This window comes from Carcharhinus amblyrhynchos, chromosome 20 (assembly GCF_965287045.1).
Source record: "Carcharhinus amblyrhynchos chromosome 20, sCarAmb.v2.hapA, whole genome shotgun sequence".
NCBI lineage: Eukaryota > Metazoa > Chordata > Chondrichthyes > Carcharhiniformes > Carcharhinidae > Carcharhinus > Carcharhinus amblyrhynchos.
In genome coordinates, this window is record NC_137343.1 from 2,525,148 (window position 1) to 2,551,066 (window position 25,919).

A 25,919-nucleotide genomic window follows, 5' to 3' on the forward strand; every position below is an offset into this window, starting at 1 on the left:
CTGTGCACAAATTGGCTGAGGTGATTCCTGTATTACCGCTGTGGCTACGCTTCAATAAAATACTTGGCTTGAAAGCACCTTGGGATGTCACGATATTACAGAAGGTGCTATATAAATGCTCCCTATCAATTCCTGCCTGGATTAAAATACCAGGGAGAGGAATATGATTTGTGTGTGTTGAGGGGGTTTGTATAAAATCCTTGGTGAGCAAGAGACACAATATTCTGGATTTGTTCGTATTAGTTATCGCTCTCCTGTCGTTGGCCAACAGGAGGAGATGTCAGGACAATAATGGTGAGGAACTTTTCACTGTGAGGCTGGCTAACTCAGACACGATCCCCGTTTTCACAGGTTAATACAACAAACCTTCGTAAAAACCATCTTCATCCATATCTCCGTAAACGTACAGGTATTTGCCAGCTTTGAGAGGAAGTTCAGCTTCTGGATTCTCATTGGGTCCCTCGTACGGGTTGTAACTAGATTCGAAAAAGAGAGACAACAGGAATGATTTTCGGAGCAGATCCGAATTCTGAAGCTTAATCCATTGCCCTGTGAATGTGACGCACAGGAAAAGACTAACACCTATCAAATTCACCTTCTCACAGCCTGGTCGTCACATGACAGAACAATAATAGAGTTATTGGCTAATCACAAAAATTAATCTCGATCAATAACAAGAAAGTCAGACATGTGAGGAGACTGGAACAGAACAGGGAGCTGACCCAGACAAGGGAATCCAGGAATAGGGCAAAACTCAAACATGCCCCAGGACAGGCTAGACTTAATCTAAAGAGACAGCACAGTGGTTAGCACTGCTGCCTCACAGTGCCAGGGACCCAGGTTCGATTCCCGGCTCAGGTCACTGTCTGTGTGGAGTTTGCACATTCTCCCCGTGTCTGCGTGGGTTTCCTCCCACAGTCCAAAGAAGTGCGGGTTAGGTTGATTGACCATGCTAAATTGCCCCTTAGTGTCCCGGATGTGTAGCTTAGAGGGATTAGCAGGGTAAATTTGTGGGGATAGGGCCGGGGTGGGATTGTTGTTGGTGCAGATTTGATGGGCCGAGTGGTCTCTTTCTGCATTGGGGTTTTTATGATTTCTAGACACGTTTACAAGAGGAGATGGGTAATTTTATGGGTGAATTTATTTATTTTTCTTGTCGGAAGTAATTAGATTTTATTTGTTACAAGGCAAACATTGGGCTGAATTGATGACTGGCTGCAGAGATGTGTTTTGATGTGTGAATGGCCACACTCGGAGGAAGTAAGATTCTGCTCCACGTTTCCGACCTCACACCATTTTCCTCGGGGCTTTTTTGTGGGTTGAGATTGTCTAACTCAATGCAAAGTACAGCCACACTGCCACTGAGAGAGGGGTCCCCACTTTAATGGGGGGGGTGAAAATTGGATTTCCGGCCTCACACCATTCCCATCGGAAACCCAAGTCAGGTTTGAGAACCTTTGAAGGAAATGGCAAAGCTGCTGAGCAATCTGGAACATTCTGAAATGTTTCCACATTATTGAATATCATTATTGGATATTGGATTGTGATGTGTTTTAAATACACTGATCCATCTTAGGGACCAGTCCTTTACAGGAAGCTGACCCGTACATTGACCAGCTAGTGAATTTGTTCACATGCATTTCCCAACGCCATAAATGTTATCAACTGTCCCATCAGCCTGTGCTGTCATCTTTTCTACTGTGATTTAAATTGCTATAGCTTATTTAAAAAAAACTGGTTTTGACACTTAAAAAAAACTAATGATCTGTTCCATTACACTGATTGACAGTCACTCTACTTCTAAGTTGAAATGCACCCTTCAGTCCTTTCCTTTTTGGAGAGAAGTCTATAGTGTGGGCAGCTGTAACCGTAATGAATGCTTGGGTGAGTTTCAAATGCTACTCAGTTTCAGCACAGTTGTTTTCCTTTTATCTGAGATTGAATGACAGTTTCAGCAAGTTGTGATAACAGGTTGTGCCTTTGATGTGGGGTGGAATCTTGTGGAGATGATGGGAGTCTTGGCCATTGGATTGAGCACCAATGACAGCCCTGCATCGCTTCTTTTCACCACATGTTGTGCCACTCGGGCATTAGAATCGTGGCAAACCTTCCCCTGGGGGCAGAAGTTCTCCCTGTTGAGAGTTGCCAGCCAATCAGAAACTGGCAGCTCTATTGAGCAGCAGTGTCACTGGGAAGATGGTGGCTACTGCTGGTACTACATCTACCTGAGGCAGTGGGTTGTTACAGGAGGAGTGGAGCACAGGGGCTGTGGGGGAGGAGGAAGGTATTCCTGGAATGGCAGGACTGAGGTATGAAGAGAGATTAGATCGACTGGGCTTGCACTCACTGGAATTTAAAAGAATGAGACGGGATCTCATAGAAACATACAGAATCCTGATGGGACTGGACAGGCTAGATGCGGGAAGAATGTTCCTGATGTTGGGGAAATCCACAACTAGGGGTCACAGTCTAATGGACTGTTAAATCTCATGGGATCCAGGGTAAGATATAAGATTTAATCTTATGCAACAACCTACCATGCGATACCCTGTCAAAAGTCTTGCTAAAGTCCATGTGGGTTCAAATCCCACCATGGCAGATGGTGACATCTGAATTCAATAAAATCTGGGATTAAGAATCTACTGATGACCATGAAACCATTGTCGATTGTCAGAAAAACCCATCTGGTTCACTAATGTCCTTTAGGGAAGGAAATCTGCCGTCCTTACCCGGTCTGGCCTACATGTGACTCCAGAGCCACAGCAACGTGGGTGACTCTCAACTCTCCTCAGGCAACTAGGGATGGGCAATAAATACTGAACAAACAGAAGAAGATAGTCTCCTCCTGTGCTGTAATGTGTGCTGGTCTTGTATCTTTCTCATTCTCAAAGTTTTATCAATGTTGTTAAAGAAAGCAAACAAAGTCACCGAGCTCTCAAAACCTGACCCTAACAGGCAGGTGGGAGATGTGTAAACTTCCCTGGACTTCTGGGTGGAACACCTTAACGACCTCAGCCTGTGACTAACCTGCTCCCCAACAACTCAATATCAAATCAATGCTAAACTTCAGTGAGCACCCATCGACTGGGGCTCACAGCTCACAGAGTGATGTGCAAGGAGCCATATTTATAAAGCATAATTTGGGTGCCTCAGTGGCACAGTGGTTAGCATTGCTGCCTCACAGCGCCAGGGATCCGGGCTCAATTCCCAGCTCGGCTTACTGTCTGTGTTGAGTCTGCACATTCTCCCCATGTCTGCATGGGCTTCCTCCGGGTGCTCCCACACTCCAAATGTGTGTGGATTAGGTGCATTAGCAGTGCTAAATAGATCCTAGTATCAGAGGGACTAGCAAGGTAAATATGTGGGGATAGGGCCTGGGTGGGATTGTGGTCAGTACAGACTCAATGGGCCAAATGGCCTCGTTCTGTACTGTAGGGACTCTATGATGTACAAAGGGACAGTGACCAGCTTACCTGTAACGGGCAACACACAGGTGTACCCTCCCGGTGTACTTCATTTTAGGATTAGTTTCCTCCACTTCAATATCCATCTGTCCACAAAACAAGCAAAGAATAAAATCAATCTTTTAAAACTTACATTTCCACCTTGTGTTTCACATCCCAAACCAAACCCACAGCCAATACGGTGCTGGTGACATGCCGTCATTGTTGAAATGTAGGGAACAAGCCAATTTGTGCACAGCAGCATCCCACAAACTGAAATGGAAGAAAATCAGGTTATTCATGGAGCAACATGGTGGCAAGCACTGCTGCCTCACAGCACCAGGTTCGATTCCCGACTCGGGTCACTGTTGTGAGGAGTCTGCACCTTCTCCCCGTGTCTGTGTGGGTTTCCTCCGGGTGCTCCGGTTTCCTCCCACAGTCCGATGATGTGCGGATTTGGTTCATTGGCCATGCTAAATGTCGGGGGGTTATGGGAACGGATCTGGGTAAGATGGTCTTTCAGAGAGTCAGTGCAGACTCAACGGGCTGAACTTTCGGGATTTTACGATTCTATTGCTGACTGAGAGTTAAACATAGACCCGGGATATGAGAGGGAAATGCCTGGCATAGGGAAGGAAATCAGCCTCTTCCTTGAAGATTCCAACATAAATCTTTAACTGAAGGGGCATTTTTTAACCATGTGACATTGCTTCATTTTGAAAATGTTCAAAGAATCTCACAGAAAGAGGCCATTCAGCCCATCATTCCTGTGCTTGCTCTTTGAAAGAGCTATGTAATTAGCCCCATTCTCCTGCTCTTTTTCCAGTTAACTAACAGTTACTATTGCAGCTTCTTCCATCGCTCTTTCAGATGTGTTCCAGGTCACAATAACCTGGAACGCCATGAAAAGTCCTCCTCATCGCCACCTCCAATTCTTTTATCAAAGCTGTGACTTCTGACCCTCTGTGACCTCTGACCCTCCAAGACAGCTTCTCCTTTAGTTTCATTATGAAGAAACCACAGAAAGTATTCTTTCTGGTTGTATCACAGCTCGGTCTGGGCTCCTGCTCTGCCCAAGACCACAAGGAACTACAAAAAGCCGTGAATGTAGCCCAATCCATCACACAAACCAGCCTCCCATCCACTGACTCTGTCTACACTTCCCGCTGCCTCGGCAAAGCAGCCAGTATAATTAAGGACCCCCCCACACCCCGGACATTCTCTCTTCCACCTTCTTCCATCAGGAAAAAGATACAAAAGTCTGAGGTCCCGTACCGACCGACTCAAGAACAGCTTCTTCCCTGCTGCTGTCAGACTTTTGAATGGACCTACCTTGCATTAAGTTGATCTTTCTCTACACCCTCGCTATGACTGTAACACTACATTCTGCATTCTCTCATTTCCTTCTCTATGAACGGTATGTTTTGTCTGTATAGCACGCAAGAAACAATACTTTTCACTGAATGTTATTACACGTGACAATAATAAATCAAATCAGATCAAATCAAACTCATCATACCCATGGATCCAGCAATCCTCAAAGACCAGCCCACCCGCATGCACAAACAGTGTTTTCACTGAGACTGGATTTTAAAACTAGTTCTCAGACAGAGAAAGAACCTAGTTCCTCTACTAATTTGCTAGAAGCTTCTCCAAACAAGTCTGTTGTTCAGTTGGAGAATCCAAATCCCTATCCTCATTGCCAGATCTTTGCAGGGCAAAAAACAGACTTGGTGCCACATGGAAAATTAAGTACCAGATGAAACTAGTTTAACCTGGTTTGATGCTGCAAGTGAATGCTATACTACTATTACATAATTCTTCATTTTTGCTGGGTCAACATCCTGGAACAAGCTTCCTAACAGAATCCTGGATGTACCTACACCACATGGACTGTAAAGATTCATGGCAAAATTTAAAGATTTTAAAGCTTATTTATTAATCGCAAGTATGCTTACATTAAAACTGCAATGAAAGTCCCCTCATTGCCACAGTCCGGCGCCTGTTTGGGTACATTGAGGGAGAATTTAGCAGGGTCAATGCACCTAACAGCACATTTTTCAGATTGTGGGAGGAAACTGGAGCACCCGGAGAAGACCCACATGGGGAGAACGTGAAAAGTCCACTCAGACGGTGACTCAAGCCGAGAATCGAACCCGGGTCCCTGGCACTGTGAGACAGCAGCGCTAACCCACTGTGTCACTGTGCCCCCGAGAATCGAACCCGGGTCCCTGGCACTGTCAGGCAGCAGTGCTAACCCACTGTGTCACCATGCTGCCCCAAATGGCTCACCGTCATCTTTTCAAGGGCAATTAATGGGCAATAAATTCTGACCTAGCCAGTGATGTCCACATCCCATGAAAGAATAAAAGCTTCTCTGTTTTATTGATATTAGTTTTAGGTAGAAATCCGTAAGCAATTTGTGAGAGTGATGATTGGGTGATTAGAATTGACAGGGGAGTGAAATTAGGTGAGTTGAAGTGAAGTGTGGATTTGACAGTCGGAATAAATAAACTGTTTTTGACCTGGTTTGGGTTGTGATCAGTTATAAAAGAGTCACGTTCCTCAGACTACCAGTTTATGAGACTTCCATTACTCGAGTGATTCCTTCCTCTGCACATCTCAAATTGTCAGTTATCTTGTGTGGATAAAGTGAAATTTGCAAAATCTCTACTCCTGCTGTATCATCGGAGAATTCCAAACTCTCACCTTTAACTGAGAATGTCAAATTCTGCCAAGGGATTAAATGGGAAGTTTGTGCGAGTGTTCTGGAATTCTCTGCCCATTGAAGTGGTGGAGGCTGCCTTGCTAAATATTTTTAAGACGCGGGTTGATGGGTTCTTGATAAGAGAGGGGATTAAGGGTTATGGGGAGAGGGCGGGAAAGTGGAACTGAGCCACGACAGATCAGCCATGATCTTATTGAATGGTGGGGCAGGCTCGAAGGGCTAGATGGCCTACTCCTGCTCCTATTTCTTATGTTCTTATGTTCTTAGTCTGTCTTTGACTGTGGGTTTTTGAAGACAAAATCCACCCAGAGTGAGTCAAACAATATTCAACACAGTATACTTAGCTGAAGGTCACAAGGTCGGCTTGTGCATTGTAGCGACCGCAAACTCAATGTCATTTGCAATTCTGAGGGCAATATATAGAATAGTTATTTTACAGGAAGAGGCCATTTGGCCTATTGAGCCTATGCCAGCTCTTTGTAACAGCACCACAGTGAGTCTCACATCTCTGCTTTCTCCAGAGATCATTTCTTTGGGTGCCGATCCAATCCCATTTGAAAACCCTGATTGAATCTACCTCCACCACACTCTCAGACAGTACATTCCAGGCCCTAACCACTTGCTGTATGACTCTGTCTCCACCACACTCTCAGACAGTACATTCCAGATCCTAACCACTCATTGTGCTGAGTCAGCACACTCTCCAAAACAGCTGGAACTATAAAGGCCGCTGACACATGAGGAATGAGAGTGGGGGAGGATAGCCAGGTGTTTAATCAACAGACTTAGTACAAAAAAGGTCCTGCATTTCTGTGGCACCTCACACAACCTGAGGACATCCCAAAGTGTTTCACAGCCAATGACATTGTTTGAATTGTAGTTGATGTTAATGTAGGAAACTCAGTGGCCAATTTATGCAGAGCAAGCTCCCAAAAACAGCAATGAAATTAGCCAATAATCTGTTAACGAATGTTGATTGGGGGATGAATATCCAATTGGAGACCAGAACACTCCTGTTCCTCAAAGTCCTGGCTGATCTTTCAGTTCCAGCTGAAAAGCCGGGAACATCACCTCTGACAGTGTCGCACCCCCCAGCCCTGCACAGAGCGTCAGCCCTGCACACCCCACCCCAGCCCCGCACACCACCCCCCCAGCCCCGCACACCCCCCCCCAGCCCTGCACACCCCCCCCCAGCCCCACACCCCCCCCCAGCCCCGCACACCCCCCCAGCCCCGCACACCCCCCCCAGCCCCCACACACCCCCCCCAGCCCCACACCCCCCCAGCCCCACACACCCCCCCCAGCCCCACACACCCCCCCCAGCCCCACACACCCCCCCCCAGCCCCACACACCCCCCCAGCCCCACACACCGCCCCCCAGCCCTGCACACCCCCTCGCAGCCCTGAACAGAGCATCAGCCCTACACGCACCAACCTATACACCCCCACCTCCATCTCCCCCACCCCCACCTCCCCACGCCCTATGCACCCCCACCTCCATCTCCCCCACCCCCACCTCCCCACCCCCTATACACCCCCACCTCCATCTCCCCCACCCCCGTACCCCCAACACTGCTCCCTATCGTCCACACCCCCAATCCTACACCCCATTGCCCACCTCCCCCTCACACAGCTGCCTATTCCCCAGTCACAGGACAGGAGAGCTCTAGGTTATCACTCTGTGTGTTTGACCCATAGCCTGTCTCCGTGATGTGGGCGTGGCTGGCTAGACCAGCATTTATTGCCCATCCCTAATTGCCCCTTGAGAAGGTGGTGATGAGCTGCTGCCTTGAACCACTGCAGTCCCTGTGGTGTAGGTACACCCATGATGCTGTTAGGGACGGAGCTCCAGGATGTTGACCCAGCGACAGTGCAGAAACGGTGATAAATTTCCAAGTCAGGATGGTGAGCAGCTCGGAGAGCCCTGCACATTGGGACAGAGAAGCTTCGTAATGTCGTCTCTGGACTGGTTAATCCAGGGGCCTGATGCAGAGTTTAACCCTGGTAAATAAAAGCTGAGAATGACACAGGAAGCGTCAGGCGAGATGGTTTGACACCACTGGCCATGGTTTGACCTTTCCACTGTCTTTCAGACAATGATTTATCAAGTAGCACGATGCACACTGACCTCAGAGAAACAGCCCTGCCTGAGGCTCGAGCGAGACAGGAAAGTAGGTTTGACAGAGAGCTGCTCTGGCTTCCCACCAGATATCTGAAGGGGTCGAATATACTCGGAGATCACTGATCTGCTCCCAGAAGGACTTTCATTGCCTGAAAGCAGAACAGAAAGAAAAGATTGGTCCTCAGCGTGTCTGAACTGTCATCTCACTAATTTGCAGTTACTGAGGAATACAGCAGATAGATTGTGGTCTGAATTTGTATTTTTAATTACACAGACATCTGGATAATTCTATGTACATACACAAATGTAGTCCTAGACTAACCAACTGCAACTTATTCAGAAAGGTCAGTATTAAAATCAAGACCGATACCTAGAGGATTAAATCTGATTTATTTCCCTTGTTGGTTTATCATGTCTGGATTAAGTCGCAAGCTGTTAATTATTTTTCATATGAAATTTTGAAAATTCATTTGTGGTGTGTTGTTGGCTGGCCAGCATTTATTGCTATCCCTAATTGCCCTTGAGAAGGTGGTGGTGGGCTGCCATCTTGAGCCATACGGTGTAGGTGCACCCTCAGTGCTGTTAGGGAGGGAGTTCCAGGATTTTGACCCAGCGACTGCGAAGAAACGGTGATAAATTTCCAAGTCAGGATGGTGAGTGGCTCGGAGGGGAACCTCCAGGTGGGGGTGTTCCCAGGTATTGGCTGCTCTTGTCCTTCTAGGTGGTATCAGTCTGTCATCAACGGTTTAACTGATCATTATGTTTAAAAAATACAATTGCGGCATTGATCATGGAGAGTTTTTCACTCTGAACAGCCGCTTTCCAATTCTGGTCACATTGTTGCTGAGGTTTGAACTCAGAAATCACGAGAGGGGAATAAAATGGTGTCCACTGGGTTTACGGTCCCCATCCTGGTATTGACAATGACGCAATGGAGTTATTGACCAATCACAGTGACCAATCCCAAATGAGCCTCCAACAGACCCAGACACGGGCTGAGGAAAGCCCCAATAGGGGAGAGTTTTGGTTCAAAGTCACCCAGCACACTCTCCTCACCGCACATCAGATCTCAAATCCCTCTCATATTCCAGCCCACAATGTGACTCCTGAATTAAATCTATCTAATTTGTATTTAAATTTATCAATATTCCCTCCTTGCTCTGTCTCCCTGGGTGCCTGTCCTATAATCTGACCGTTGGCTCACTGAGTGACCCTTCCCAGGATTGCTTTGGAATTCTCTCTCTCTCTGAGTCTATTCCGTATCCTCCGGTTCCAACCTCTGGAACAAGGTGAAACAGCTGGGCTTTGGTGACACTAACCATTCCCTTCAGAATCAGAAAGAACAGCAACTACATCACCTCTCAATCTTCCCTTACTCACTCAGAACAGGCTCCACGCTCATGAAGGGAAGGTCATATTTGACTAATTTGGTGGAATTCTTTGAGAACATTATATGTGCAGTGGACAATGGGGAACCAGTGGATGTGGTGTATCTGGATTTCCAGAAGGCATTTGACAAAGTGCCGCTCCAAAGACTGCGACATATGATAAGGGTGCACGGTGTTATGGGTAATGTATTAGTATGGATAGAGGATTGGTTAATTAACAGAAAGCAAAGAGTGGGGGTAAATGGGTGTTTTTCTGGTTGGCGATCAGTGACTAGTGGTGTGCCTCAGGGATCAGTGTTGGGACCGTAATTGTTTACAATTTACGTAGATGATTTGGAGTTGGGGACCAAGTGCAGTGTGTCAAAATTGGCAGATGACACTAAGATGGGTGGCAAAGCAAAGTGTGCAGAGGATACTGAAAGTCTGCAAAGGGATATAGATAGAATAAGTGAGTGGGTGAGGGTCTGGCAGATGGAGTACAATGTTGGTAAATGTGAGCTCATCCATTTTGGTAGGAATAACAACAAAATGGACTATTATTTAAATAGTAAAAAGTTGCAGCATGCTGCTGTGCAGAGGGATCTGGGTGTCCTTGTGCAGGAATCACAAGGAGTTGGTTTGCAGGTACAGCAGGTAATTAAGAAGGCAAATGGAATTTTGTCCTTCATTGCTAGAGGGATGGAGTTTAAAAACAGTGAGGTTATGTTGCAGCTGTATAAGGTGCTGGTGAGGCCACACCTGGAGTACTGTGTACAGTTTTGGTCTCCTTACTTGAGAAAGGATAGACTGGCACTGGAGGGGATGCAGAGGAGATTCACTAGGTTGATTCCAGAGTTGAGGGGGTTGGCTTATGAGGAGAGACTGAGTAGACTGGGGCTACACTCATTGGAATTCAGAAGAATGAGGGGAGATCTTATAGAAACATGTAAGATTATGAAGGGAATAGATAAGATAGAAGCAGGGAAGTTGTTTCCACTGGTGGATGAAACTAGAGCTCGGGAGCATGGCCTCAAAATACGGGGAAACAGATTTAGGACTGAGTTGAGGAGGAATCTCTTCACACAAAGGGTTGTGAATCTGTGGAATTCCCTTCCCAGTGAAGCAGTTGAGACTCCCTCATTGAATGTTTTTAAGGCAAGGATAGATACATTTTTGAACAGTAAAGGAATTCAGGGTTATGGTGAGTGGGTGGGTAAGTGGAGCTGAGTCCACAGAAAGATCAGCCGTGATCTTATTGAACGGCGGGGCAGGCTCAAGGGGCTGGAGGGCCGACTCCTGCTCCTAGTTCTTATGTTCCAATTTACACAACTTCCCCTCAGTGTTCAATCTCTGTTTGCTGATCCCTCCATCCTTTCAATAGCTGCAATGTGTGGAGTCGGGATTCTCGGTGATGGAGTTTTTATATTCTTCCTGAATCACCAGCTCTCCACCTCCAGCAGTGACCTCCCTGCTGTGTAACTGGGATGGACCCCCTCCCGCCCAACATCACCTGTTGCTGGGTAACCTCCATCATGGCCACAGTTAGGGTATCAGTCCATTAATTGGTATTTTGGGAATGTGCACAATGGCTGGGATTTTCCGGCTGTTTTCCCCGGTGGGATCTTCCAGTCCCACCGACGGTGAACCCCTGCTCTGAGTTCCCGAGAAGCTGGTGGGGGTGGGTGGGGGTGGGTGAACAGAACGGGAGCCCCGTTAACAGCAGCGCTGACCAATTGCAGGCTGCCCCAATGAAACACACCGATGGGGGAAATCCTACCCAATAACCCAGACATATCGAAACATCGGCATCTCAGTAAAAGATCCCAAACACTCCGAGTGTTATCCGGTAAACAGAACGATGGAGTTTAAGGAACACCTTAAAGGAACAGGAAGAGAGGGGCAGAGGTTCGGGGGGGGGCAGTTACACAGTTCCGGGGTTCAGGCAGCTGATGGTCAGTAATGGGGAGATTACACTCAGGGACACTCAACAGGACGGAACTGGACAGAATCGACCAATCAGTTTCCTCGGAGCTCACAATATGATACCTCGAACCCTCCAATCAAAGGTTAAAGAGAATCTCGACCTTCAAAGTGTCAGGTCAAAGGTTCCTGACCCTTAACCTCATTCCAGCACCGGGCACCAGATAAAACCCACCTCATTGGTCACTGCGTCCACTGATAGCTCGGAACCTCCCAGTGTAATTGTGTAAAGAAGTGAAACAGGATTATTAATAAAACAACTCCAATCGCTCAACAACAAGACCTGCATTGATATAGTGCCCTTCACATGTCACAAATGTCAGAAGTTGTGTTTCAGTGCAGCGATCATCACCAAAGAATTTACCCCGAGCTACATGAGGTGACGTTTGGGCAGGAGCCCAAACATTTGGTCAAAGCGGCAGGTTTTAAAGAAGGTTTTGTAGGAGGTGAGAGAGGCTGAGGGACAGAGGGGCTGAGGGTGGGGAGTGGGGGGAGGATTCTGGAGCCTGGGGCCCAGGCCCCTGGAGGCGTGGTGGAGTAATTAAAACCGAGAATCAGAGAGATTGTCACTTTCTGTTTGGTTTTGTCCAAAGAATAATGAAACGATGGGATAGTCCCGATCTGCATCCGTGATGTGAGGACGGGAGAGGGTGAATTTGGGCTTTGTAAGGATTTGTGTGATGCAGGAATTGATGGGACAACATTAGATACTCAAATTCCCGCAGCCAGTCCGATCTGTCCCAGGGCTATTTTAATTTTTGAATCTAGCAGCTTTAAGCTCGAAGATGAAGGAGATTAATGGCACTGACGGCTGCTTCCAGCAATCTGACTGCTGCAAAGAAGCAGATCCATTCTTGCACTGTCACTGACATTTAATAGATCACTAAATTCACGTTGCAGCATCAGCAAATTCTGTCCTTTCATCTGATGTACTTTGGAAGTGAAATAAATTCACCCCATCAACACACAAGTTATCAAACAGACAAGAACGCTTATCCTGACACACATCAGTGCGGTGTCCTTGGATACAAAAACCTTCCGACTATTAACTGTTCCTTTCCCGAGAACTGCAAGGATCTGGAATTCTGATCCGAGGCAGTGACTGAATTCTTAATGTTAAAACTGAGCCTCTTGTAGAGTATTTGAGGAAATTTCCCAGGATCTTGGGACGAGATTCCTCTCTCTGTTATCTACCCAAGAAATAATCAAACTGATTGGTTACTCATCAGAGTTTTGGGAGGGGCCAGCAGACTTCCACAAAAACATTCCCTTCATTGCGAGAACGTTTTACACCGAGGAACTAATTTGGGAGCTGATGTGTAGTGAATAGCGTGTGCTTGGGAGAAAAGGTGACTTTGAGCCAATGGGCTGGAACTCCAGCGACCCCCACCACCGCCATCACCACCTCACTGCCCCTGGGAGTGCGATGGCAGGCAAGAGGAGAAATGGAAAACTGAGCAAGTTGCAGCAGTGTCCCGTGTCCAGAAAACAGAGGAAATTATCTCCATTTGTATTGTTGAATCTTAGAATTAAGGTATCGATTGAAGTTTAATTCAATGTTTTTGTGTAAGGAATGGTAAACCCAGAGATAGCTTCATGTTGGGCAAAGGTGTTTGTATGTGTAGGGGTTTGCTCATTTCAAACTCTGCTTGAATTGTGCTTAGACAGGGTTATGGCTGGCAGAAGCATATAGTCATTGCTTAGCAACTGGGGCACCTTTAGGATAGGAAAGTTTTTTGAGTTTAGTTTTAGTTGGATACATAGCAGTTGGAGTTAGGTAGTGAGAGAGAAGGCAGTTCTCAGAGTTCTGCTTGAGGCAGTTGGTTATAGAAAGCTAGAGAGGGAACATCTCTCTCTCTGTGCCTTGCCAGAAGAAAAGCCATACCATGGAGTAATGGCTAAAAATACAAGTGCAGAGATCTAAAGAACAATGAAGTGAGGCAACTAGAAAAACAAAGGGAGGTTTTGATGAAGTGTGATGTTAAAAGTACAGGAATAGAGAATTGATCAGTAAACTTGGACAGAGATGAGAGGAAAGCTGAGAAGCTAGAAAGATACCTTAAATGACTTTCAAGTTTGTGGAAATTTACTACAGCCTGTAGAACATGAGTTAAATAATTGTGGAAATTAATGGCTGGATCTCGGAAATAGGTAAAAACATTTAAGGCAAAGGAAATCTGAAACGATGGGTGAAAACCCTGGAGTGGATTCCTTGATAAAAGTGGAATGGAAGCTTTGTTTGACGGGATAGCTCGAAAACCCTGGAATAGATTTTTAATGAAAACAGCTGATGGAAAACATTGTTTGAAAGGAGATTTTGAAGTGTGTTTTTTTTTGGAGCAGATTTTGGAAACACTCATTGGACAATCATCTGAGGGATTGTAGGAGAAATCTGTGGAAGGTTGGTTGAGTGGCATCAGCCTTTTGGCTTCAGAGTGGGGTGTTATTTTTGAAAACTGTACATTTGTGAAGCTGAAGGGGTGGGACTGAAGGAGCATTGGATTATACTTAAACTTCTCTTGTTTATTAAACACCATGTTTCTGTAGTGTAGTGGTTATCACATTCGCCTCACACGTGGAAGTTCCCTGATTCGAAAGGGGGCGTAAACGTTCCCCAAAAAGCTTTTGGGTGGCACGGTAGCACAGTGGTTAGCACTGCTGCTTCATAGCTCCAAGGACCCGGGTTCGATTCCTGACCCGGGTCACTGTCTGTGCGGAGTTTGCACATTCTCCTCATGTCTGCGTGGGTTTCCTCTGGAGGCTCCAGTTTCCTCCCACACTCCAAAGATGTGCGGGTTAGATTGATTGCCCCTTAGTGTCATGGGATGCATAGGTTAGAGGGATTAGCAGATAAATATGTAGGGATGGGGCCGAGGTGGGATTATGGTTGGTGCAGGCTTGATGGGCTGAATGGCCTCTTTCTGCACTGTAGGCATTCTATGAAATGCTTCTTTCCTGTTGTTGCAACTAATTGGCAGTCCATGACTCTGTTCCTCTATGTTTTCTTAAAGAAAGTAAAAATTATGATCTTTTGAGCCAAAGTTCCATTCTGGAATCTTCCAGTAGCAACTGGGGTTATAACACCTGCCCATCGCTCACCGATTGGGGTTTTATCTGCAGTGAGGCAGGTATCCGGCAGTGCCAGCCGGCTCATCCCTCCTCCCGCTGGGAATTTACCCGTAATGGCTGGTGCAAGGACCAAGTGTCCCAGTCCGTTGGGGTGGGGGGTGGACATGAGGGATTGGGAGAAGGTGCCTCCTGTTTGGGCACCACGTGTCCAATGAAGGCTTCCGCCTCCATCACGGTCCTTGCCCACCTCCCCCACAACCCCATGCCGATGTTGTGAATCCCCCCTCCCCTTGGCCGGGTCTGTCAGTCTGACTCTGGGCAAATGCTGAACTCACCACTTGGTCCAGGGCCTTGACCATTTGATTGGCTGGCTGCTATCAGAGGCTGACAGAATGGCCCAAGGGTTGTTAAACAACCTGCAGAGTGCCCTGCCAACTGGAGGCAAACTCACCCCCAGAATTTAAGGTTAAGGGCGGGACTCCCCCCCCCCACTGCCCCGCCGCCCCCCCCATCCCGCCCGCAGAAGCGGAAGTGACCCACCATTGGGCAACGGTAGGATTTTCCAGTATCACTGATTGGCTGTTACTGAGCAAAATACCACCAGGAAACACACTCTGTGGGGTCGCCTTCGACGGGACTGGAAGATCCCGCTGGTGGGAAGGACTGGAAAATTTCAGCCTAAGCTGGGGTTGGGTGAGTGGGACCCGCCTGGATCTGTTATAGTTTCACCGATAGAGATTGATCGCTGTGATTGGTCTGTAATTCTCAATGTCATTTGTAAATGTGGTCGACTAACAGGTCGACTGTTGACGAGGAAAGGTCTTTATTCACCCAGTTAGCACTTAACCATCCTGTGGTCACATTGATGGAACCTTTCACCACCTCAGGACGTGGAAATTCCTCACAGTCACTGAAATCCCACTGAACAGTGGCTGCTGCCCCATTGTAGGAATCACAGCAACCATTCTGTGCACAGCAAGATCCCACAAACTGTGATGTGACAACGACCAGATAATGTGGGCCCTTTTCCCGATGACGTCGGCCAAGGGGATCAGCATCGGTGAGGGACACAAGAGACAACTGTCCACCCCCCCCCACCCTCTCCCCACCTTCCATCCAATCTTCAAATCAGTGGCAGTGGGATCCTCTTTCTCCAGCTGAGTTGGCAAATGGGAGTTTTGTTCCTGATCTTTTCCAAAAGACGGGAATACTGGGATGCACAATGGAGAAGGTATCATTAACCTGGATGCTGAGCTGTTGAGCCCAGACTGAGTGTTTACCATCACTCACACATTGTACACTCGGGGACTGAATCACACTCACACTGAACTGCACCCAATCCCTATTGACAATCTCCACTGTTAGAAAATGTTTAATCATTAAAAGCTGGAAATTGTTTTTATTCATTTGTGGGACACGGGTGTCACTGACTGGCCAGCATTTATTGCCCATCCCTAGTTGAGGGCAGTTGAGGGTCACCCACATTGCTGTGGCTCTGGAGTCACATGTAGACCAGACCGGGGTAAGGACGGCAGATTTAAATCAATAAAGTTTATTTATTAGTCACAAGAAAGGCCGATGTTAACACTGCAATGAAGTTACTGTGAAAATCCCCAAGTCGCTACACTCTGGCGCCTGTTTGGATACACTGAGGGAGAATTTAGCATGGCCAATGCACCTAATCTTCCCTAAAGGACATCAGTGAACCAGGAGGGTTTTTACGACAATCGACAATGGTTTCATGGTCATCAGTAGATTCTTCATTCCAGATATTTTTAAAATTGAATTTAAATTCCACACCCTGCCGTGGCGGGATTCGAACCTGGGCCCCCGGAACATTCGCTGAGTGTTTGGGTTAATAGTCTAACAATAAAACCATTAAGCCGTCGCCTCCCCTGGATTAGAGATTGAGAATGAACCTCAGTGAGTTGTAAATATACCTGCAGCTTATCTCGCCTACCTTTGGTGAGGGGTGGAGCCAGTCCGTTGATGAGCTGAGTCTGGGGCTTGCTGGGTGTGGCGGGGCTCTCGCTCAGTGACACAGGGCAGCTGAGGAGGTCGATTTTACCAGCAGTCTGACGAAACGTCTCCAGCTCCCTGGAGAGGAGATTGAACTGTTCGCTCTGGTTTCGACATTTCTCCTCTAACTCTCGCACCTTGGCCTGTACAGAATACACACACACACACACACACGCACAGATCTTTCAGTACTCTGCATACACCTGGATCACAGCTGGCTGCCCACAAGCCACAATGCACAGAGTTCCGCAGGGATGCTTCTTAAATTCTAAGCAGACATCAGCAAATGTAGTTAGCAGAGCCTGGAACTAAAAGTCAATCTCTGCCCAGGGAATAAACCCCCACCAGTCCTCTCCCCACATTTTATTGGAAGTTACTTCATCGCGCCCTAAAGCTGGTAACTGGGCTTGACTGTCGGTGATCAAATGACCACATTGAAGCAGACCTGAGTTTTGGAATCGGAGCCCCTGGCACACGGATAGGCTCAACACCACACCCAGGTCTAGAAAGGTAATCCCGCCTGAGCAGCTTGGGGGCATCTGGAGGCCACCAGGAAAGGTACGGGGCGAGGGTGGTGTACCTGAGGATGTACTGACAGGGAGGGAGGGGCATGAGGGCAGGTGGGATAGGGGGTGGGCTGGTGAGGAGGGCCAGAGGGTGCGGGTGGTCAAGCTGGCGGACGTTGGGCAGATAGAGCGTCAAGGGGCAAGAATGGTTGGCCACCTGTGAGTTAAACCATCGACTGACCCATCGCTCAGGGGGTGAGCCCTGTAAGGAACACTCTCGGAGGGTCCTTGCTGAACACTAGCACATTGAGGTGATGGGTGAATTTATCACAGGGAACCAGGCACAGGGGCAAAGACCAAAGAACAAAGAAAATTCCAGCACAGGAACAGGCCCTTCGGCCCCTCCAAGCCTGCACCGACCATGCTGCCCGACTGAACTAAAACCCCCCTCCCTCCCGGGGACCACATCCCTCTATTCCCATCCTATTCATGTACTTGTCAAAATGCCCCTTAAAAGTCAATATTGTGTCCGCTTCCACTCCCTCCCCTGGCAACAAGTTCCAGGCACCCACCACCCTCTGTATAAAAAATCTGCCTCGTACATCTCCTTTAAACTTTGCCCCTCACACCTTAAACCTATGCCCCCTAGTAATTGACTCTTCCACCCTGGGAAAAAGCTTCTGACTATCCACTCTGTCCATGCCCCTCATAATCTTGTAGACTATCAGGTCGCCCCTCAACCTCCGTCATTCCAGTGAGAACAAACCAAGTTTCTCCAACCTCTCCTCATAGCTAATGCCCTCCATACCAGGCATCATCCTGGTAAATCTTTTCTGTACCCTCTCCAAAGCCTCCACATCCTTCTGTTAGTGTGGCAATCAGAATTGAACACTATATTCCAAGTGCGACTTAACTAATTGTATTTTGTATCAGGCGATTATTTACTATACTGATCTTAGCTTTTGCTTTGCTAAGTTATTCACGTTTACATTGAACATGACAATTAATAACTGCCCCCGCTCCCGATCGATATTATTTGGGTTTAGGGGAAGATTCCTGGCTAAAGTTAGGCTGATCACTCAGTCTTTAATGTGCGCTGACCCTACATCAAAGGGTGTAAATCGAGAGACAACAAACCTACCTTCAGGCTGATTCTAACAGCACGCTATCTGGGAAAGCAAAGTCAACACATCACACAGCCACCTGTGTCCGAACACCCACAGGTACACTGACTCTGAACACCCACAGGGACACTGACTACGAACACTCACAGGGACACTGACTCCGAACACCCACAGGTACACTGACTCCGAACACCCACAGGTACACTGACTCCGAGTACCCACAGGTACACTGACTCCGAGTACCCACAGGTACACTGACTCCGAACACCCACAGGTACACTGACTCCGAACACCCACAGGTACACTGACTCCGAGTACCCACAGGTACACTGACTCCGAACACCCACAGGGACACTGACTCCGAGCACCCACAGGGACACTGACTCCGAACACCCACAGGGACACTGACTCCGAACACCCACAGGGACACTGACTCCGAGCACCCACAGGTACACTGACTCCGAGCACCCACAGGGACACTGACTCCGAACACCCACAGGGACACTGACTCCGAACACCCACAGGGACACTGACTCCGAGCACCCACAGGTACACTGACTCCGAACACCCACAGGGACACTGACTCCGAGCACCCACAGGTACACTGACTCCGAACACCCACAGGGACACTGACTCCGAGCACCCACAGGTACACTGACTCCGAGCACCCACAGGGACACTGACTCCGAGCACCCACAGGTACACTGACTCCGAACACCCACAGGGACACTGACTCCGAACACCCACAGGGACACTGACTCCGAGCACCCACAGGTACACTGACTCCGAACACCCACAGGGACACTGACTCCGAACACCCACAGGGACACTGACTCCGAGCACCCACAGGTACACTGACTCCGAGCACCCACAGGGACACTGACTCCGAGCACCCACAGGGACACTGACTCCGAACACCCACAGGTACACTGACTCCGAACACCCACAGGGACACTGACTCCGAACACCCACAGGTACACTGACTCCGAGCACCCACAGGTACACTGACTCCGAACACCCACAGGGACACTGACTCCGAACACCCACAGGTACACTGACTCCGAACACCCACAGGGACACTGACTCCGAACACCCACAGGTACACTGACTCCGAACACCCACAGGGACACTGACTCCGAACACCCACAGGGACACTGACTCCGAGCACCCACAGGTACACTGACTCCGAACACCCACAGGTACACTGACTCCGAACACCCACAGGGACACTGACTCCGAGCACCCACAGGGACACTGACTCCGAGCACCCACAGGGACACTGACTCCGAACACCCACAGGGACACTGACTCCGAACACCCACAGGGACACTGACTCCGAGCACCCACAGGTACACTGACTCCGAGCACCCACAGGGACACTGACTCCGAACACCCACAGGGACACTGACTCCGAGCACCCACAGGTACACTGACTCCGAACACCCACAGGGACACTGACTCCGAACACCCACAGGGACACTGACTCCGAGCACCCACAGGTACACTGACTCCGAACACCCACAGGGACACTGACTCCGAACACCCACAGGGACACTGACTCCGAACACCCACAGGGACACTGACTCCGAGCACCCACAGGTACACTGACTCCGAGCACCCACAGGTACACTGACTCCGAGCACCCACAGGGACACTGACTCCGAGCACCCACAGGGACACTGACTCCGAACACCCACAGGTACACTGACTCCGAGCACCCACAGGGACACTGACTCCGAGCACCCACAGGGACACTGACTCCGAACACCCACAGGTACACTGACTCCGAGCACCCACAGGTACACTGACTCCGAGCACCCACAGGTACACTGACTCCGAACACCCACAGGTACACTGACTCCGAACACCCACAGGGACACTGACTCCGAACACCCACAGGGACACTGACTCCGAACACCCACAGGGACACTGACTCCGAGCACCCACAGGGACACTGACTCCGAGCACCCACAGGGACACTGACTCCGAACACCCACAGGTACACTGACTCCGAACACCCACAGGGACACTGACTCCGAGCACCCACAGGTACACTGACTCCGAGCACCCACAGGTACACTGACTCCGAACACCCACAGGGACACTGACTCCGAACACCCACAGGTACACTGACTCCGAACACCCACAGGGACACTGACTCCGAACACCCACAGGGACACTGACTCCGAACACCCACAGGGACACTGACTCCGAACACCCACAGGGACACTGACTCCGAGCACCCACAGGGACACTGACTCCGAACACCCACAGGGACACTGACTCCGAGCACCCACAGGGACACTGACTCCGAACACCCACAGGGACACTGACTCCGAACACCCACAGGTACACTGACTCCGAACACCCACAGGGACACTGACTCCGAGCACCCACAGGTACACTGACTCCGAACACCCACAGGTACACTGACTCCGAACACCCACAGGGACACTGACTCCGAGCACCCACAGGGACACTGACTCCGAACACCCACAGGTACACTGACTCTGAACACCCACAGGGACACTGACTCCGAGCACCCACAGGGACACTGACTCCGAGCACCCACAGGGACACTGACTCCGAGTACCCACAGGGACACTGACTCTGAACACCCACAGGGACACTGACTCCGAGCACCCACAGGGACACTGACTCCGAGTACCCACAGGTACACTGACTCCGAACACCCACAGGGACACTGACTCCGAACACCCACAGGGACACTGACTCCGAACACCCACAGGTACACTGACTCCGAACACCCACAGGGACACTGACTCCGAACACCCACAGGTACACTGATTCCGAGCACCCACAGGGACACTGACTCCGAACACCCACAGGTACACTGACTCCGAACACCCACAGGGACACTGACTCCGAACACCCACAGGTACACTGACTCCGAGCACCCACAGGGACACTGACTCCGAACACCCACAGGGACACTGACTCCGAACACCCACAGGGACACTGACTCCGAACACCCACAGGGACACTGACTCCGAACACCCACAGGGACACTGACTCCGAACACCCACAGGTACACTGACTCCGAGCACCCACAGGGACACTGACTCCGAACACCCACAGGGACACTGACTCCGAGCACCCACAGGTACACTGACTCCGAGCACCCACAGGGACACTGACTCCGAGCACCCACAGGGACACTGACTCCGAACACCCACAGGGACACTGACTCCGAACACCCACAGGTACACTGACTCCGAACACCCACAGGTACACTGACTCCGAGCACCCACAGGTACACTGACTCCGAGCACCCACAGGGACACTGACTCCGAACACCCACAGGGACACTGACTCCGAACACCCACAGGTACACTGACTCCGAGCACCCACAGGGACACTGACTCCGAACACCCACAGGGACACTGACTCCGAACACCCACAGGGACACTGACTCCGAACACCCACAGGTACACTGACTCCGAGCACCCACAGGTACACTGACTCCGAGCACCCACAGGGACACTGACTCCGAACACCCACAGGGACACTGACTCCGAACACCCACAGGGACACTGACTCCGAACACCCACAGGGACACTGACTCCGAACACCCACAGGTACACTGACTCCGAACACCCACAGGTACACTGACTCCGAACACCCACAGGGACACTGACTCCGAACACCCACAGGTACACTGACTCCGAACACCCACAGGGACACTGACTCCGAACACCCACAGGTACACTGACTCCGAACACCCACAGGTACACTGACTCCGAACACCCACAGGGACACTGACTCCGAACACCCACAGGGACACTGACTCCGAGCACCCACAGGGACACTGACTCCGAACACCCACAGGGACACTGACTCCGAACACCCACAGGGACACTGACTCCGAACACCCACAGGGACACTGACTCCGAACACCCACAGGTACACTGACTCCGAACACCCACAGGGACACTGACTCCGAACACCCACAGGGACACTGACTCCGAACACCCACAGGGACACTGACTCCGAACACCCACAGGTACACTGACTCCGAACACCCACAGGGACACTGACTCCGAACACCCACAGGGACACTGACTCTAATTTCCAGACTGATTCCAGACAGTTTTGAAAAGTCGAGAATTGAAGGTGATGAGGAGGAGATTACATTGACTCGACTCCTCGAAATGGTCGTGACTAAACCTGAAAGTTAACATTTTTATTGCAATAAAAATATTCCATCTGATTCCAGCTCCAGTTGGAGAGGGTGGAGTTTTTGAGAGCTGAAGTTTGAATTCCCAGCTGGGACTCTGTTCTCCATGAGGACAGGGTGATAAAAATCTCTGGGGTCGAGGGAATGAAATGAGAGATTTGTCCGACTCTGAGACACGGGAAACTCTCCGAGCCGGTGGTCACACTCTCCAAAAACCAGCGACAGACACCCTTGCCAGAATTTTACCGCCTCTCCCGCTCGACGCTTATAAGGTCCAATATAGATTGCCGGAATCAGGGCGGGCGTGCTGGGAAAATTCCGGCATTTGTACCTGGAGGTCAGATGCCCACCTAGAAATTAGATGTGATTCATTTCGAGAATTAAACTCAAAGGGAAGGTGAGTGGACAGGGGACAAACTGCTGGATTATTGTTTAATGTTGGTTTTAACCATTCGGTCCGTAGCGTGGGGTTAACGTTGAGATACTAAAACTCCCTGCTCAGTATCAGCTCTGTTTTAGAGAAAGTGAACATTAACACTGGGATATTTCATCAGCTGCTTCCTCTTCACAACTCCTGCGTGCTTCTCGAGTCTCAGAATTACAAGTTCAGGTTTCGATTTTGTGCCGAGGAACTTTACCGAACCGAAGGAGACTGAGTGGGCCTGATCGCAGTCTCCAGCCTTTGATAAATCACCAGTTGCTCCACAGGTTGGCTGAAGATTCAAGGGTTGTTTCCAGGTGTGACAACGTTTAGGGAGCGGGAGATCATTTTCTTTATTTGTTGATGGGATGTGAGTGTCACTGGCCAGGTTAGCATTTATTGCCCAACCCTGAGGGTGTGTTAGAGTCACTGCATTGCTGTGTCTCTGGAATCACACGCGGGCCAGACTGGGTAAGGACAGCAGATTTCCTTCCCTAAAGGAGATTAGTGAACCAGACTGGGGTTCTTATAAAAATCAGCAGTGGTTTCACAGTCGTCACTAGACTTTCAACTCCAGATTTTTATTGAATTGATATTTCACCATCCACCATGGTGGGATTTGAACCCAGGTTCGAGCATTACCCTGGGTGTCTGGATTACTAGGCTATCAACAATTCCACTACACCACCACTTCCCCCTTATAACAGGAAGAGGCCATTTAGCCCCTCGAGCTGCTATTCAGTTAGATCCCCCCCCCCACCCCAGCTCCATATCCCTTGACATCCACATTAAAAGTTTATCCATCTCAGTCTGGAAAATTTCAGTTGACGTGGGGATTGGGAGATAGCAAAGGAGTTTGTCTCAAAGTCACAGATTGGCTGCTTGGTTACATGTCATCCTTTGATTTAAAAAGGAAATCTAAGAGTAAGTTGTACGGAGGTTCCAGAGGGAATAATCCCCCTGAACACATCAGGCATTATAAATGTGGATAAGAGCAATCTGCACTAAGATTTCAAACAGAATGCCTCACTTCAACACTCGGAGCTGAATTCGATCTGGTTCAGTAATTAATCAATTCATCTCATCTCGTGTGAAGACGGCACTTGGACTGGAGTTTAAATTTCTAACTCTCGAGGACTGGCCTGGACTCTGGGACACAGCTGTGAGCTGCACCCAGGGGAAAACCACTGCAGTGTGAACAAACAGTTTATTTTTAAGTATCTTTGAACACTTTTCTATATTTGTTACCTTCCCCAGGGACTCAGGGGTGGTGCTGGAGAACTGGAGAATTGCAAATGTCCCACTCTTGTTAAAAGAAGGGATGTAAGGATAGCCCAGTAATTGAGTTTAATTCTGATGGTGGGGAGGTTTAATTCACAACAACGTTAAGAGTCACTCGGAGAAAATGTGGGTTAATTAGCGCAAGTCAGCATGGATTTGTTAAGGAACAGCCGTGTTTGACTAACTTGGTGGAGTTGAAATAATGTTGTTGATGTGGAAATTTCCAAAAGGCATTCCAGAAAGTTCCACACAACAGACTTGTGAGCAAAGTTAGAGCTCATTGTATAAAAGGGACAGATACAAAAATGGGCAGAGGGACTGAGAAACTACTGGTTCTGGAGGAAGGTTTCTAGAGAAGTACAGGAAAGCTCAGAGTGTTAGCGGTTATTGTGCTGGGCATTGGTTATAAAGTAAGGAGGTTATGTTTCAGTTGTACAGAGCGTGAGTGAGATACATCTGGAGTATTGTGGACAGTATTGGTCTCCTTATTTAAGGAAAGGTGTACGTGTGTTGGAAAGAGTTCAGAGAAGGTTTACCAGACCAAGACCAGGAATGGGCGGATTGTGTTATGAGGAAAGGTTGGAGAGATTCGGTTTGTATCCACTAGAGTTTAGAAGAATAAGAAGCGACCTGATTAAAAATCTTTAAGATGCTGAGGGGTGTTGACAGGGTGGGTGTGGAGAGGATGCTTCCTCTTGTGGGAGAATCTGGAACCAGGGGTCACTGCTTCAGATGGAGATGAGGTGAATCTTTCCTCTCAGAGGGACTGAGTCTCTGAACTTCCTTCCTCAGGAGGCAGTAAAAGCAGAACCTTTGGTTATTTGTAAGGCAGAGCTGGATAGATTCTTTGTTAACGAGGGGGTGAAAGGTTCTCAGGGTGGGTGGGATTGTGGGGTTGAGGTTACATTCAGGTCAACCACGATCTTATAGAATGGTGGAGCAGGCTCGAGGGCCGAATGGCCTACTCCTCCGTATTAATATTCTGGTGTGTTCCCAAGGGCTTGGTGTTTTTCATGATGTAGATTAAGAACCTGGACCTTGGTGTACAGAGCGTCATCTCAAAATGTGCAGATGATCTAAAACAAGGAAGTATTATCACCCTGATAGGCTGGCAGAGAGATTCAAAAGCAGAAAGGTAAATCAGCAAGTGACCGATTAAATTTCATTCCAAGAAATGTGAAGCAATTTATTTTGGAGAGATAATCTAAAATAGAAAGCGCAATTCCAAAGGAATTCCAAAGCAGGAAGTGCGGGAGCTGGGAATACATCACTAAGGTGACAGGACAGATTGAGACAGTGGGTTACTCCGGCACACAGTATCCTGGGAAGAGCGTTTGGGCGGGGCCATTAGAAATGGGAAAGCTCGAGGAAGAATGGTTGAGGAATCTGGGTCTGTACACGTTGGAGTTTAGAAGGATGAGCGGGAGGATCTTATTGAAACTTACAGCATACTGCGAGGCCCTGGATAGAGTGGACGTGGAGAGGATGTTTCCACTAGTAGGAAAAACTAGAACCAGAGGGCACAACCTCAGGCTAAAGGGACGATCCTTTAAAACAGAGATGAGGAGGAATTTCTTCAGCCAGAGAGTGGGGAATCTGTGGAACTCTTTGCCACAGAAAGCTGTGGAGGCCGGGTCACTGAGTGTCTTTAAGACAGAGAT

The 25,919-nt window shown here is 48.9% G+C and overlaps 1 protein-coding gene across 12 annotated transcripts in view; it reads right to left on the bottom strand.

The window, feature by feature from the left end:
* Positions 1-25,919, bottom strand: part of rimbp2b (RIMS binding protein 2b) — a 269,586-nt gene that overhangs the window by 67,177 nt on the left and 176,490 nt on the right. For all 12 annotated transcript variants that reach the window (XM_080207973.1, XM_080207968.1, XM_080207976.1 and 9 more), the window contains 4 exons: positions 16,670-16,871; positions 8,300-8,442; positions 3,474-3,550; positions 367-476 (listed from right to left, as the gene is read on the bottom strand). In XM_080207973.1, coding sequence (XP_080064099.1) covers positions 367-476; positions 3,474-3,550; positions 8,300-8,442; positions 16,670-16,871 — 532 coding nt within the window. The remainder of the gene's footprint in view (positions 1-366; positions 477-3,473; positions 3,551-8,299; positions 8,443-16,669; positions 16,872-25,919) is intronic.